Source organism: Cricetulus griseus (assembly GCF_003668045.3).
Source record: "Cricetulus griseus strain 17A/GY chromosome 1 unlocalized genomic scaffold, alternate assembly CriGri-PICRH-1.0 chr1_1, whole genome shotgun sequence".
Lineage (NCBI taxonomy): Eukaryota > Metazoa > Chordata > Mammalia > Rodentia > Cricetidae > Cricetulus > Cricetulus griseus.
Genome location: NW_023276807.1, coordinates 207823609 through 207840220, shown reverse-complemented (window position 1 = coordinate 207840220; position 16612 = coordinate 207823609). Strand labels below are relative to the sequence as shown.

Sequence of the window (16612 nt, the reverse complement as noted above, 5' to 3'; positions counted from 1 at the left end):
TCATTGACCTATCACTTCCCTACACTCCTATGGCCAGTGATAGCAGAAAATACGCCCAACTAAGTTGTTTCCTAATCAAAGTAAAGTACTGTGGCTATGCTGGTGAGGGTGATTAAGTAACTATACTTTTGAAGAAAGCTAAGGGGTGTGTGTGTGTGTGTGTGTGTGTGTGTGTGTGTGTGTGTGTGTGTGTAGTCTTCCCTGGTTGGAAGACCTGAGCTCTGTATTTTATGGCTCTTACTCCATCTGAGTAGTTCTTCCAAATCTCAAATTTATAAGCTTCTGTATAATTGTTATTTTCTACAAGATGAAAGACAAAGACAGTATTGCTGTGTAACATGTACTAGGTGGTCAGGTAGAAATGAGTGAAGTCTTGCCTGAATTATTTGCCTGATCACAACAAAACATGATGTTTTTAGTAAACAGCCATTTCATAATACTTTACTCCTTTCAAAAAAAAAAAAAAAAACTGGCCCATGTGTTCTTTCCCTCATGGTTTCTGGATCTTTTATAAGGGAATGTTCATGTCTGTTGTGTGAACTGTGGGTATTATATCTGAAGTGTATTTGGAACAGTCTGAGAGCATTGAAACAATAGTTCAACTCAGGATTTTCTAGTTACCTTGGTACGTGCTATCTTCTTTGTACTTTGAGATATGGTGTTATAAAGTGCCCTGCAGGCTTTCAGTGAACCTGCACTCATTTGGCCGCACCTTCTGACATGGTGAATTTATAGCTCTACACATGCTGTGTTCTATTTTTCTGGATATTTTTGATGCTATCCACATTCTCCATCATTCCGAGGCTCAGTCACTAAGTTGTTAATGAGTAAATGAGGTCAGGTTCCTATATCATATGTAGTTGGAAAGCATAAGAACTTAAAAAAAAGAAATACGTGCTGCTAAGACCTCTAGATACATTCTTGAAACTATATGATTAGTAGTCCATGAAAATATAAACATTGGCATGAAATAATGAATGGACACTGAAGCTATGAATGTGAAATAGAGTGGGGTGAGTTATATAGGAGTTTTGAAGAGGTAAAATGGAAGGACAAAATTTTTGTTACTACATTATAATTTGAAATGCAAAAATATCAAACAAAAAGCAAAAGCAAACGAAAACAAACCACTCCACTATCAAACAATGACACATTTGTTTTGAATTATTTTTTCTCTATTATTTATTTATGTGAATTGGGACACATTATTAGTAATTCTGAGACACCTTAACTATCATATGACCAAGTTTTAGTAAGTATATTTTCTATGAATATTCTTCCTTATGTAAGTATTGATATCACTTACTACCTCTAACTTTCATTTTTTGGCCTTACTTTACTGTGAATATAGGCTTACAGCTGTTTTCCAGTAATTCTGGCCTCACATGGTCTAGATTACTGTGTTCAATATGACTCTCATGAGAGGTAACACATGACCTAAGAACAAAACACTATTTACAAAACACTATTTAGAATATGACAATTGCCACAACTGAATAATTATTAATGATGTCACAATAGGCTTGAGAAAATAATATGTGCACTTACTTAACTCAAATCGTAAGAGGGTCTACATGCTGGTACCATTGTCAACAACATTTCTGGTTTCCTCCAAAAGATGTTCAAGATATAAAAACAGGCAAAATGCAACATCTGTGCCAGAATTCCACTTCATTCAACTCTCAGAGGATCCTGACCTACAGCCTGTTCTCTTTGGCCTATTCTTGTCCATGTACATCTTGGCCCTGTTTGGAAACCTGCTCATCATCCTGACAGTAAGCTCTGACTCCCATCTCCACACACCCATGTACTTCTTCCTCTCCAACCTGTCCATGATTGATATTGGTTACATCTCCACTACTGTTCCCAGGGTGATTGTGGACATCCAGACTCACTGCCCGGTCATCTCCTATGTGGGTTGCCTGACACAGATGTCACTGATCATAATTTTTGCATGTATGGATGACATGCTTCTGTCTGTGATGGCATATGACAGGTTTGTGGCCATCTGCCACCCCTTGTATTACCAGGTCATTATGAATCCCAGTAGCTGTGGTGTGTTACTTCTAGGCTCTTTTCTCCTTAGCCTTGTGAACTTATTGTTACACTATGTGGCAGTATTAAGTTTTTCCAACTGTGAGGATATTTTTGAAATTTCCAACTTCTTCTGTGGTCCTTCTGAACTATTTAAACTTGCCTGTTTTGATACTTTCACCACTAACATAGTCAGATACTGTGCAGGTGCTCTCTTTGGGTTACTTCCTATTTCAGGAATCATCTTCTCTTACTTTAAAATAGTTTCCTCCATCATGCGATCATCATCATCATCAAATGGGAAGTGGAAAACCTTCTCCACCTGTGGGTCTCATTTGTCTATTGTTTGCCTGTTTTATGGAACAGCACTAGGAATGTACTTCAGCTCCTCTCTGTCACTTTCCCCAAAAACTAACGCAGTGGCTTCAGTGATGTACACTGTTGTCACACCTATGTTGAATCCCTTCATCTACAGCCTGAGGAACAAGGACATTAAAACTGCCTTAAGGAAGATTCTGAGCAGAACATTCTAATCATTGGCATTATATATAATATATACATATATTGACTGTACATGCAATCCCCAGTTAATGTCTCAGACATTATTACTAGTTACTTCACAATGTTGCCCTATGAAGTGTTGCAAGATAGACTGTTGAAATAGTGTCAAACCATCATGGGAGTACCCAACTACTTTTTGACTGAATTTAAGGCCCACTCCACGAACTGGAACCCATGCATGACATTGTTCAATTGGCCACGAACCTGAGCGTGGATAACCCATGGAGCTGGGGGGAAAGACAATACTACTATTGTGCTATAGGAAAGTATCAATAAAACTCCTATTGCCATCCTGCTATATTTATAGATCAGAACCTCACTTAGTCATCATCAGAGAAGTTTATTCTTTCAGCAAATGCAAATAGCATAGAGACCAACAAGCAGACAATGTGCAGAGAGTAAGATACTTTGAAACATTCAGATCCCAAATGGGATACTTTATTCAAATCCCTTCCCATCAATGCTCAGGGGTCTATGCAGAAGCAGAGGTGGAAAGAGTGTAAGAGCCAGAGATTATGGAAGACTAAGAAAACTGTGTCTTCCAGACACAATATGACTGATTCCCATATGAACTACTGAATTTGTGGTGCCATACACAAGTCTTAAACAGGTGGAAGATATAGTCCAGCATTGAAATGGAAATGGATATGGGTTTCCACTCCTATCCAAGAGATTATCTGCAATTAATATCTGCTGGCAAAGAAAATTTTAATTTTCTCCAATGAAGTCTCACAGGCTATCTTAACCACAGTCTACATATATTTGACCAACAGGAAAAATACTCTATAATATTTTTGTCTTATTAGTTTTTTGCTTGGTATATTTTAGTTCCTGTTTTTGTGGGGTTTTGTATGTATTCATTTTTGGTTTTTATTTGAATGAGAGAGAGAGTGGGAGAGAGAGAGAACATCAAGTTGGGTGAGTAGGGAGGTGGTAAGGCTCTTGGAGGAACTGAGGGATAGAAAAACATGATCAAAATATATTGTATGAAAAAATGTTTTTAGTTTAAAAACTTCAAGCACTGTAGACAAAAAGGAAACACAGATAACTTAGACACTTGTGAACTATAATCAACATCTTTAGTCATTATGGAAATAAATATCAAAACCATGATATTGCTTTATATATAAATAGGATATGAAATGAGGGTGATGATAACAAAAAGAAAATAGGGGCTTGTGAGAGTGTGGTGTAACTGGAGGCTTTATCCATCATTTCTGGGAAAGTAACATGGTTCAGCCACTTTTACAAGAAGTTAGAAGTCCCTCAAAAATTACTCCTCATTGCTGGTGGGACTGCGAACTTGTAAGACCACTTTGAAAATCAGTATGGCAGTTGCTCAGAAAAAATGAGAATCAGTCTACCTCAATATCCAGCCATTCCTCTCTTGGGTATATACCCAAATAATGCATGTTCATACAACAAGGACATATGTTCAACTATGTTCATTGCAGCATTGTTTGTAATAGCCAGAACCTGGAAGCAAGCTAGATACCTCTCAACTGAAGAATGGATAGAGAAAATGTGGTACATTTATACAATGGAATACTACTCAGCAGAAAAAAAGCAATGGAATCTTGAAATTCACAGGCAAATGGATGGAACTAGAAGAAACCATCCTGAATGAGGTAACTCAGTCACAGAAAGACAAACATGGTATGTACTCACTCATATATAAATTTTAGCAAAGGATTACCAGCCTACATTTCCTCTTCACCAAAGAAACTAGGAAACATGAAGGACTCTAAGTGAAAAATGCATGGACCCCAGTAATGGAAAGGGGCAGGAACTCCTGAGATAATTGGGAGTATGAGGGAGCTGCCAGAATGAGAGGAGGAGAAGAGGAGAGGAGAGGAGGAAATGGAGGAGCAGAAATATTGAGTTGGGGTAAGAATAGAGGAGAGCAGGATGAGAGATACCATATTAGAGGGAGCCAATATAGGTCTGGGGAGAAATCTGGCACTAGGGAGATTTCCAGAGACCTACAAGGATGACATGAACTGACAATCCAGGCAATGGTGGAGACTATAACCTAAATGCCCTTCCCCAATAATGAGACTGATGACTACTTTTTATGCCATCCTAGAGCCCTCATCCAGCGGCTAATGGAAACAGAGGCAGACACCCACAGATATACACTGATCTGAACTCTGGAATTTAGTTGCAGAGAGGGAGGAATGAAGATAGAAAGGGGTCGGTACCAGGCTGGTGAAACCCACAGAAACAGCTGGCCTGAACAAGGGGGAGCACATGGACCCCAGACTGGTGTCTGGGAGGCCAGTACAGGACTGATCCAGACCCCTAAATACTGATGTCACTGAGGTGGCCTCTGCACTCCAGGGGGCCTCTGGTAGTGGATTTGTATTTTGCCCTGGTGTAAGAAGGGATTTTTGAGAGCCCATCCCACATGAAGGGATGCACTCTTGGCTTGGACACATGGGGAAGGGTCTAGGCCTTGCCCAGGATGATGTGGTGGACTTTGGGGAGACCCCATTGAGGGCCCTACCCTTCCTGGGGAGTGGAGGGTGGATGTGGTCGGGGGTAGGTAGGGTGTGCGGGAGGAGAGGTGGAGGGGAGGGAGAGGGAGAAGGGATTGATATGTGAAACAAGCTTGTTCCTAATTTAAACTAATAAAAATTAACCATAGCATTGTAACATGACTCAACAGTTGGCACTTAACAATGTATTTGAGAAATAGAAATTGTTTTTGTAGTTCTTCTTTTCCCAATTTATGTCATGCACAGTGATAAGAAATATATCTGAATACTTTACACACAATTTCTTACACGTGTAAGAATGTTTTACACGTGCCAGAATGACAAGTAGAAGATATAAATGTCTTGTCTGGTATTCTCAAACAGCAAAATTTCATATATTTATGGGAGATAGGATATTATTGTGTCCTCTCAGATGAAGCTTCTGGGTAAAAGGACAAATAGTCACACAGATACAGGTGACATTGTCAAACCAGGCGCTCACAACATCTAGCAGATATCGATTATGGAAGTTGAGGTCGTCAGCTGGAGCTCCTGACTGATCTCACTCTCCGTGTCTGAGCTTCCCACGGCTGAGCATCTGGTTTGTCTTTCCCACTGCAGGCACTTTTATGTCATGGAATAAAACACAGTAACCTGTGATGAACATGGTTCAGCTACTAGCTGTTCTCAAGAATTGGTGTTTTCACCCTTGGATTGTCTGACTGTTCTTGACCCCTGTTAGAGAGTTCTGGGTCAGCCATGCCCAGACAAAGGTTCTTGGAGGAAACTTGATATTAAACATATTGGGAATGAAGTGTGTGTGTGTAAACACAGCTTCCATTGTCAGCTTAAATGGCACATGGATCTTTACCAATATAATGTACATTACACCCAATTAATGTACATTAATGTAGCTCTTTTTCTTCCTCCTTTAACTCTCATTCTCTTACCACAGACACACATAACCAATTGGAGTTACAGCGAAAATCTCCTTTTTCTACATTCCAGGTATGAACTGACTCTTTCTATTGGCTATGAGGGACTTGTGGATGTATCGTTCTTGGGTGCAGGTTGTGACCACCAAGTTTGATTAAAAACTGGCTATAGGGACCATAGCCTGTTTCAAATCTCTAAACCTTGGCTTTAGTAGCATCGTGGCTTGTGTGTTTCTATAGGTCTCTGCCACAACTCCAGCAATAGGCTTATCCTTTAGGGCACAAAACTGCTACTATTTTCAAAACAATAGTTGTACTATTTAAACAGTCTTTTATCCTAAACCTAAAGGAACCCTTTCATTGGGCTTTTCTCTCCCATTGATCATGAGGATAGAATGAGACAATAATTGATGGTGGATGTCAGATAAGAGGCCCTCTACTTGCCTCTCTACTGCCCAGAAATCAGGCCACACTCTCCAGTATTCTGTCCTCTATAAGGACAACCCTGCTTTGAGCGTTCCGGCTGGGTGTGTGGGTGGGGGGAGAGAAATCCAGTTCCTCTTCCTTCCAATGACAAGATAAATTCATGGCCTTACTCAGCACCCAACTCTTCCATTTCCCTTGGTATGCTGGCTAGTTTTTGCCCAATAGAGTCACATGGGAAGAAGGAACATCAATTGAGGGAAAGCTTCCATCAGAACTGTCTGTGAGCATGTCTGCGTGTCATTTTATTGAGTGATGATTGATGTGAGAGAGCCCAGCCCACTTTGGGCAGTGCTGCCCTTGGGCAGGTGGTTCTGGGAGGTATAAGAAAGGTATTTGAACAGGAGCTTAGAAAAAGCCAGAAAGTAGCTGTCTTCCATGGCCTCTGCTTCTGTTTGAGTTCCTACACTAGCTTCCTTCAATGATGGACTGTGACTGGGATGTATAAGTCAAATAAACTTTTTCCTACCCAAGTTGCTTTGGGTCATGGCATTTACCACAGCAGTAGAAAGCAAACTAGGATACACGTAGACTGTGTCTGACAAATCAAATGGGGAGGGATTTCCTACCCACTGAAACCCAAAGATAGTAATAAACCTTTGTTCTGTAGGATGTTTCTGAGGGACACTTAAGGGCCTATCTCTCCTTTTAGAGCCCACATCCTGCTGTACATGGCAGATATCTCTCTTATTCTCCCACTTCAAGCATGTCTCCTAGTGAAGGCAAGGCTGCCTCACCCTTCATGGCCCCACCATGCCTCTGGTATGAGGTCCTTCTAATTCACTCCCACTTCGAGGCCTGATTTTGCCCCCTTCTCACTATGGTCATAAGACTCTGTCTCCTAATGGGGCAATCTTGTGTCAGCTCCTTTCCAGAACCTGATGCTCTGACATGTTGGTCTCTGATTTACAACAGTGAAGTACTGGGAAGAGTCTGTTTCCCAACCTATGTAATGGGAGATGTGGCTGTGTGGAATTATCTCCAGATGGTTTCGTGGGAAGGAGTTTGGCTCCCTCCAGGATGAGACAGAGTGAGAGCCTAACTTGGGAAAACACTGATGACTTGTTGTTTGGGTTCCATAGCTGTTAACTCTGACTTTCTGGTAATGCATGGTTATTCTATTTAGAGAGATAGACTTGAATGAAGAAATGCATTTAAAATGAAAAATTTATTAAAAAAATAAATAAAATGGTGAATTTATTCTGGTCTTAGTCCATTGATTTTTCTGATCAATGAAGATCATAAATGCTACCAGAAGAGATGTCCACTCTGAAAACTATATTCACACTTGAATGTAATACTATATAATACACAATATATCCTTTCACTCACACCTACATGTTCAATAACATCTTGGAGGCCAGAGAAACAATTAAAACAGGAATTCAATCCTCACTCCCTCATTATTTTCACCTCCAAAGAGAGCTTATCAACTGATCTGTAAATAAGATTGTTACAAATTTTTTCTTTGAAATCACTTTTGATAGTTTCAGGACTTAAAAAGTCAAACCCTTTGCACTTGATTTCTGATTTTTCAGATTTAGTGTTTCTGAATATGGACACTTAGATAAAAATGGTGAAATTGATAGAACTTGGATTTAAGTAAAATGTTTTTTTTAACTAGTTTACACAGACACGTACGAACATAGGAAGTATTTTTGGATATAGATATGCAGTCCAGTAGAAATCCTGTACTTACAGATAAAAATTGAGCAAGTGTTTATGGAGTAGAAGATCTAATGTAGGGGTTGGAGGTGCAAATATTGATGCTGCAAAAAGCTGTGTTCAGGTTCTCTTGATGAATTGATCAATTTTAAGAATCTGGCTTAGCTTCTTCATACTTAATTATTCCCCCCTAAGAATTGAGATTTGATTCATATGTCACAAGTGTGATCTGAAGGTGATCGTATTAACTCAATGTATGTATTTGTTCATATAAACATCAAAATGAATTTAGCAAAATAATTAGACTTCATTTTTAATGCCTAGTCTGTGGGGCTTCCTCTCTGACTGCCTCTATGGATGAAAGGTTGTCCTCCTATTGTCACAGTTTTGTCATCCTGACTCCATCTGCTGACACCAGCACTCCAAGGGAATTTGGGATACCTTTTCTCCTATGTGACTCAACCAGTGGATCTGTAGCGGCTGTTTTAAAAATTAATTTTATTAATAATAAGTTTTCTAAATGGAACTAAAATGTTCTAAAAATATTTACCCTCTCCTGGGATAAGGTGGGATGCAGTGAAGGACATGTGTTTCTCATCTGTAACAGTTACAATGAGAAGAGCTGAGAGACTACCACACAGAAAAACACTTTATTTCAAAATCTACAGGAGACAGAGTGAAAGCAAGAAGGAGGACTTAGGACTGAGGGAGTTTGACTAAGCTTGAAGTAAAATTTGCAATACAAATTCACTTGGGAGATAATGATTTCAGTAGACTCGTGGTAAAAGACAGCAATGAACTCAGTGATAAATGGGCTGGCTCCAGATGTGTATAATTAGTGCAATGTTTTCTAAGGTGACATGGAAGAAAAGCTTCTCTCCCCAAATCACAGAAACTTCAGAAAATAAAATTGAATTATAAAATTCACTGAATTACGGAGGAAATTCAAGTCCTGGCATCAGAGGATGCCAGTGGTTAAGGTAAGGTAATTGGTATAAAAAAAAAAAGAAAGAAAGAAAAAAAGGAATCCTGTAAATTGGGGTGAAGATATGTAGAAGGACCCTACTTGTGACTAAGAACTTGAACCACCAGATTATTTTTCTTAATTTTTTACAATGATTTTTTTTAAAGATTTATGTGTATGGTGCTCTATCTGCATGTGTATCTGCAGGCCAGAAGAGGTCATCAGATCCCAATAGAAGGCTGTTAACTAGTATGTGGTTGTTGGGAATTGAACTCATGACCCCTTGAAGAGCTATCAATGCTCTTAAACATTGAACTATCCCTCCAATCCTGAACTCCTAGATTATTAAAGATTTATCTCACTTGATGAGTTTTTCCACCCTTAGGAAAAGATGCCCACCCCGAATTTCACCACCTGAAGGTTTCTTCCCTTCCATCCCCACCCTCCACACACCTGTTTGTCTGAGGAGATTAATCCTTCATTGTCTCCTAAAAAGGAAATAGCTTTCCCTGAAGGAGATACCAGGCAAGACAACACTATGTTCCTCAGGGCCTGCCAATAGTTTCTTCTACATCTATAATCAGAATTAAGGCTAAGAAGGCTCCTAGAAGGAAGACAGGAAGTGTAGTCCATGAGGAGGTGTGCTACATCACTAAAGAGATTAATGAGTTTGCTATTTGGTTGAAGGGAAAGTCTGGGGAATATGTATGTGAATGGAATTTAAGGTGTAGGACACTGGTGGAAGGAACATAAAAGTGGACCAGACTGAGTTTATTGATACAGGCTCAGAGGGTGGAGACTCTAGGTTTAATATGGAAGCACATACAGTTAAAAAGGTGTCAAAAGTTTGATTGGTTGGCTAAAGCAAACAAAGAGAATAGAAATAGAAACAAAGGGAAGTACACAAAATGAAACAAAAGTTGGTTCTTTGAGAAAATCAACACTATGAACAAACTCTTATCCAAACTAACTAAAAGACTGAGAGAGAATATTCAAATTAACAAAATCAGAAACAAAAAGGGACACATAACAGCAGACACCAAGGAAATCCAAAGAATAAGTAGGTCTATCCAGCGGCCGGCGCCCGAGCCTCAGGTGAGTCTGGGTGCAATCTACCCACAGGTCTCTCAGATGGTGGCCGCTGCTGGGGTCTGCACCAGACCAATGGGATTCCACCAGAGTTGAGGGCAGGGTCCAGCTGCCTTGCTGGGGCTGAGATAGGAGAGGGAGTTTTATATTATTTAAATTTGATTTCATCATGGAATGTCTTTCTCATTCTCTTATTTTAAATTTTAATTGAATGTAGTTGTCTGGATGGCATCTGTAGTCTCTTAGAGTTTGTAGAGTGTCCTACCAGTCCCTGATGGATTTATAGTCTTCCTTGAGAAGCCAGGTGTGATTGTAATACATCAGCTGACTTCATATTATTTGGCCTTTTTCCTTGCAGCTTTAATATCATTCCTTTTCTACATGTTTAGTGTTTTGATTATTAGGTTTCTGGTGTTCTGATATGCTTCTAGTACTTTGATATGAACATACTTCCTTATATTTTGGAAATTTTCTCTCATGCTTTTGTTTAAAATATTTTCTGTGCCCTTCCTGAGTTTCTTCTTTTTCCTCTATTCCTGTTAGTCTTAGATTAGATATTTTCACAGTGTCCCAGATTTCCTGTGTATTTTGTTTCTGTTTTTTTTTACATTTAGCATTTTCTTTGACTGGGGCATCCTCCCTTTTTTTTCCATCTTGACTTCAGTGTCTAACATTTTCTCCTCCATCTCTTGTATTCTCTTGGTAAAATTGTCTCTATATTTCATTTCTTAGTTCCTAAATTTTTTATTTCATGTCTTACTTCAGTTTAGGTTTTCTTTGTCAATACTATTTCCATTTTCATGTCTTGAACAGTTTTTTTTTTAGTTTATTCCACTGTTTAGTTTTTATATTCCATGAGTGCATTCATTTCTATATTTTTAAGCACCTCAAATGTGCACAAATGCTATTTGTAAGTCCTTATCTTGTACTTCAGCTCTATTGCATTAATCAGGGCCTATTGGATTGCTTTGTTGTACACTAGAGACTGCATATTATTCTGCCTGTCATTTATTAGATATTTACAATGGTGTATAGGTATCTTGGCTTGGGATGATTGTCATTTTAGATGCTGACATTTGGTCTTATCTTTGTTGGATGAGTGTTTTGTTCCTTGGTTTCAGTTTCCTTCACTGGTTCTTAGTAGACTGTGGTGGCTGTGGGTTGCCTGCTAGGAAATGCTTCTGAGATCCAAGTGTGGCCACTGGGGGTTCTGGGTACAATATGATTTTAAGTATTGGTAACTGACAATTAGGATTCTGTATGGACTAGAAAGGGGAGTTTTCAGGGGTCCACAAGTAGGAATAAAGCAGGGTGTGCCAAAAGAATCTGCCTAGAACCTTGAGAATGTAGGCAGAAAGGGAAAAGAGAATACAACAGGTAGTCTGGTACAAATGTGGGGAATAGGGTGGTAGATTGGAATTGAAGGACAGGAGGAAGACTGAAGATGCCCACATGATTCCCAGGACTGTATGGTTGGTAGATTTCCAGAAATGTTTTTGGTGCTGGAAGTTGGGACAAAGGGATGTCATCCTGAGGGAGGCTATAAAAGATCTATCTGCTTATTCCACTGGAGGTAGGAGCAGAAAGTCTCTGCTGTTTAATGACTCATGTTTCTATGCAAAGCTAATTATTGGCATTCAATGTCACAGTATTTGAAAGAAAATCATATTATATAAAAGAAGCCCGGGATCATGGTGAAAATGATCACTTTATTTTTAAAAAATCAAAATAAATTCTTCCCCATTTTAGAAAAATTCCTTTTAGTCAAAGCAAAGTAGGAAGCATTTACATTTACCTGTAACGATAAATTTTTCTGCCAAGCCACCTGAGCTCTGTCACCACATAGGCACTTTCCGCCAGGCCGCCCAAGTTTCGTCCGCTGCCATGTTAAGGTCCCAAGTAACACATAGAGACTTATATTAGGTACAAATGCTGCTTGGCCAATGGCTAGGATTTCTCATCTGCTAGCTCAGTCTTAATTAACAACCATAACTATTAATCTAAAGACTTATCTTATGGAGACGCCAGCAGCAGGCGTCTTCTCATGCTGGGATCACATGGCAGCTCCAGAGCAGAGAGGAAGAGCAAGAGAAAAGGGGCAACTTTCTGTTTGTCTCTGCTTATATATGAATCTGCCTGCTATGTCACTTCCTGCCTGTATCACAAGACTTCTTTTTACTACGTTTCCCAGAATCCTACTCAACTCCTAGTACTGCCTAACTTGCTGCCTCATTGGCCAAATAATACTTTATTCAACTGTCAATAAGATAAACATACTCAGAAGGGCAATCCCCCATCATTTACCCTAACATGTTGAGAGACAATAATATAGTTTCCCTCTGTTTAGAATAACTACAGCCCCATAAGATATCCATAATTTGGCTAAATGTCAAATTAAAATTAATAGTTCATGACAACAAAGTCATTGGTTCCATTTGACCAAGCAGTTTTCCTGTTATTGGAAATTCATGCTTTTTATAGCACCACATTTTTAGCCAACAATATCTTAAATTGTGCATATGTTATTAAAGTTTCCATTAATTATATAATTCAAAAATTGCAGTAGATATGGAAAATGAGCTTTTTATTAATAGTATTTATTAAAATTTACATAGTAAATGGAACCATTAAACTCACATGTGCCATTCTGAATGATGTGCCTACCAGAAACATAAAATTTTGAAAAGTTAAGAGATATATTTTTTAATTTGTAAAGTTTACATTTATATTTACAGCTCCATCAATCTCCCCTCAAATAAGTCACAAGGAATCAATCTTATATTCTTCTCCCTTTGTTCTACCTTATACAGTGACTTGTTGTTACAGCTTCATGGCCGTTGTGAACACAACAATCTTTGAAACTGGGGAGGAATTCAGAAATTGAAAAGGACAAGAACATTTTGAGACCCAACCATCTCATGCTTCATTAGTGGATTTTAATTCATGTCAATCAGTATGCATGAAGTTTAATTCTCTCACTTCAAATAACAGTCTCACTAAACTGACAGCTCACACTGCAACTTAATTTGAAAAAATAATCAAAGTAACATATATAAGCCAGGCCATCTATTATCTGGGGGTGGTAAGTATCATTCTTCTGTGGGTATTGTTACTTCATTTATTTGTTTAAATATTTCAAAAATGAGGTTATAATATAAATCCAACAGGTCTCACCTCCCTCCTTCTTCACATGTAACCACCCTTACTCTCTTTCAAATTCACTCACTTTTCTCTAACTGCTGATGTGTCTCCTGCTGTCAAAAATGGAAATCTGTCTACAACAAGACCCAGCAATTCCACTCTTAGGCATTTACACAAAAGATGCACATTCATATACCAACGATATCTGTCCAACCAGGTTCAATAGCAGCATTATTTATAATAACCAGAACATGTAAGCAACCTAGATGCCCCAAAACTGAAGAATGGATGGAGAAAATGTGGTACATTTACACAATGGAGTACTACTCAGTGGTTAAAAAAAAAAATCAATCGAATCTTGAAATTCACAGGTAAATGGATGGAACTAGAAGAAACCATCTTGAGTGAGACAGCCCAGTCACAAAAAGACAAACATGGCATGTACTCACTCACATATGGATTCTAGACATGGGGCAAAATATTACCAGCCTATATTCCACACCGCCAGAGAAGAAAGGAAACAAGGAGGACCCTAAGAGAGATAGACATGGTCCCCAGTAGAAGGGGAAAGGGACAAGATCTGAGAAAATTGGGAGCATGGGGGAGGGGAGAGGGAGTTAGGAGGAAGAGAAGAGGAGGAGAAAGGAGGACATGACAGAGCAGCAAGATCCAGTCAAGGAAAGAATAGAGGAGAGCAAGAAAAGAGATACCATAATAGAGGGAACGATTATAGGTTTAAAGAGAATTCTGGCACTAGGGAAATGTCCAGATATCTACAAGGATGACCCCAACTAACAATATAAGCAATAGTTGAGAGGCTACCTTAAATGCCCTTCTCCAATAATGAGATTGATGACTACCTTATATGCCATCTAAGAGCCTTCATCCAGTAGCTGATGGAAGCAGAAGCAGACACCCATAGCTAAACACTGAGCTGAACTCGGGAATCCAGTCCCAAGAGAGGGAGGAGTGATGAGCAAAGGTGTAGGGGAAGCTGTAGCCACGCCTTCTTAGGGGCTGGCTACAAGAGTACCTGAGGGCTTGTGAGGGCGTGGTCAGAGTGAGTAGGGGGACTGCGTTTTTCGGTTTTGGTCTCTCTTTGTTGTTTGTTGTACAGACTACCACCGGCTGGCTGGTTTGTTCTGTAAGTAAGGCTTTTCCCTATTAAATACCCTTATATTTTTACCTGACTCCGTATTGGTAATTTCTTACTATACAAAGGGGTCAAGACTAGGCTGGAGAGACACACAAAAACAGCTGACGTGAAGAAGGGGTTTCTCATGGACCCCAGACTGATAGATGGGAAACTAGCAGGCCGCCTGAACAAGGATGTCAGTTTGGAAATCTAGTTAATCTATGGTGCCTCTGGTAGTGGATCAGTATTTATCCCTAGTACAGGAATGGAATTTGGGATCCCACTCTACATAGAGGGATACTCCCTCAGCCTAGAGACACTGGGGAGGATCAAGCCCTGCTCCAAATGATATGACATATTTTGAAGATTCCCCCATGGATACCTCACCCTCCTTGGGGAGCATAAAGGGGATGGGATGGGGGATGGAGGGAGCAGAGGAGGAGGGGAGAGGGAGGGAACTGGGATTGACATGTGAAACAAGCTTGTTTCTAATTTAAATTTTGAAAGGGAAAAATGATTCTTTGACTATGGATGAGGACACTGAGCTTTCCATTCCACACCAGTGTGTCTATTCACATCTTCCTTGTTCAGGTCCTCTTCAGGCAGCCTGACCGACAATCCTATGTCTCTGTCATCTCTAAAACACCATTTCTGCCGAACGGCCCATTTAAATTGGCTCCTGTGCATGGTTTTAGGTGTTGATTACACTCATATTGTAAAAGGTTGTTCAACAATGTGTATCAATCATCCCTAGAAAAGTTTCATCTCTGCAACTTGGAATTTTTGTGCATTTCTAAAAATACCCATCTTCATATGTTCAACCCAGTGACCACCACTTCACCATGCAATATTGTGAAATATCAGTTAGTGATAATGTGTGAGACATTAACTTGGATTTACATGGACAGGTAATATATAGATATATGGTGAATTAAAAAGAATGTCAATGATTAGAATACTCTGTTAAGGACCTTCCTTAAGGCAGTTTTAATGTCCTTGTTCCTTAGGCTGTAGATGAAGGGATTCAACATTGGTGTGACCACAGTGTACATCACTGAGGCCACTGCATTACTTCTTGGAGAATGTGACAGGGAGGAGCTGAAGTACACCCCTAGTCCTGTTCCATAAAACAGGCAAACAATGGACAAATGAGACCCACAGGTGGAGAAGGTTTTCTGCTTCCCACTTGATGATGGTGATCGCATGATGGAGGAAACTATTTTATAGTAAGAGAAAATGATTCCTGAAATAGGAAGTAACCCAAAGAGAGTGCCTACACAGTATCTGACTATGTTTTGGGTGAAAGTATCAAAATCAGCAAGTTTAAGGACTTCCGAAGGGTCACAGAAGAAATTGGAAATTTCAACATAATCCTTGCAGTTGGAAAATTTTATTACTGTCACATAGTGCAACAGTAATTCCACAAGGCTAAGGAGAAAACACCCTAAAAGTAAGACACAACAGCGACTGGGATTCATAATGACATGGTAATACAGAGGGTGACAGATGGCCACAAACCTGTCATATGCCATCACAGAGAGGAGCATGTCATCCATACATGCAAAAATTATGAAGAGTGACATCTGCGTCAGGCAGCCCACATAGGAGATGACTGGGCAGTGTGTCTGGATGTCCACAATCACCCTGGGAACAGTGGTGGAGATGACACCAATATCAACCATGGACAGGTTGGAGAGGAAGAAGTACATGGGTGTGTGGAGATGGGAGTCAGAGCTTACTGTCAGGATGATGAGCAGGTTTCCCAACAGGGCCAAGATGTACATGCACAAGAATAGGCCAGAGAGAACAGGCTGTAATTCTGGATCTTCTGAGAGTTGAATGAAGTGGAATTCTGGTACAGATGCTGTGTTCCACATGGTTTCATTTCTTGAACATCTTTTGTAGGAAACAAAAAATGTTGTTAACAATGGGAACAGTATACATGTAGACCTTCCTTACAATTTGAGTCAAATAAGTACAAATATTGATATATTCCCAAGCTTATTGTGATGTCATTAGTAATTATCAGTTGTGGCAAATGGAATTCTCTAAATAGGCTTTTATTCATAACTCATGTGTTACCTATCATGAGAGCCATATTGAATACAGTAATCTAGATGATGTAAGA

At 39.5% G+C, this 16612-nt stretch overlaps 2 protein-coding genes across 2 annotated transcripts; one reads left to right on the top strand and one right to left on the bottom strand.

The window, feature by feature from the left end:
* The first annotated feature begins 1646 nt into the window (after positions 1 to 1646).
* LOC100765597 (olfactory receptor 7E24) lies at positions 1647 to 2567 on the top strand. Its single transcript, XM_027386681.2, has one exon. It carries the CDS (start codon positions 1731 to 1733, stop codon positions 2565 to 2567), a length of 837 nt encoding a protein of 278 aa, XP_027242482.1. The 5' UTR covers positions 1647 to 1730.
* Positions 2568 to 15434: 12867 nt separating this feature from the next.
* LOC100765883 (olfactory receptor 7E24) lies at positions 15435 to 16340 on the bottom strand. The gene has a single exon (XM_027386682.2). It carries the CDS (start codon positions 16266 to 16268, stop codon positions 15435 to 15437), a length of 834 nt encoding a protein of 277 aa, XP_027242483.1. The 5' UTR covers positions 16269 to 16340.
* Between the last annotated feature and the right edge of the window lie 272 nt (positions 16341 to 16612).

Bases quoted from the DNA above. Each gene is read 5' to 3' on its own strand.
- LOC100765597 (XM_027386681.2), top strand. From the start codon at position 1,731: ATGTACATCTTGGCCCTGTTTGGAAACCTGCTCATCATCCTGACAGTA.
- LOC100765883 (XM_027386682.2), bottom strand. From the start codon at position 16,268: ATGTACATCTTGGCCCTGTTGGGAAACCTGCTCATCATCCTGACAGTA.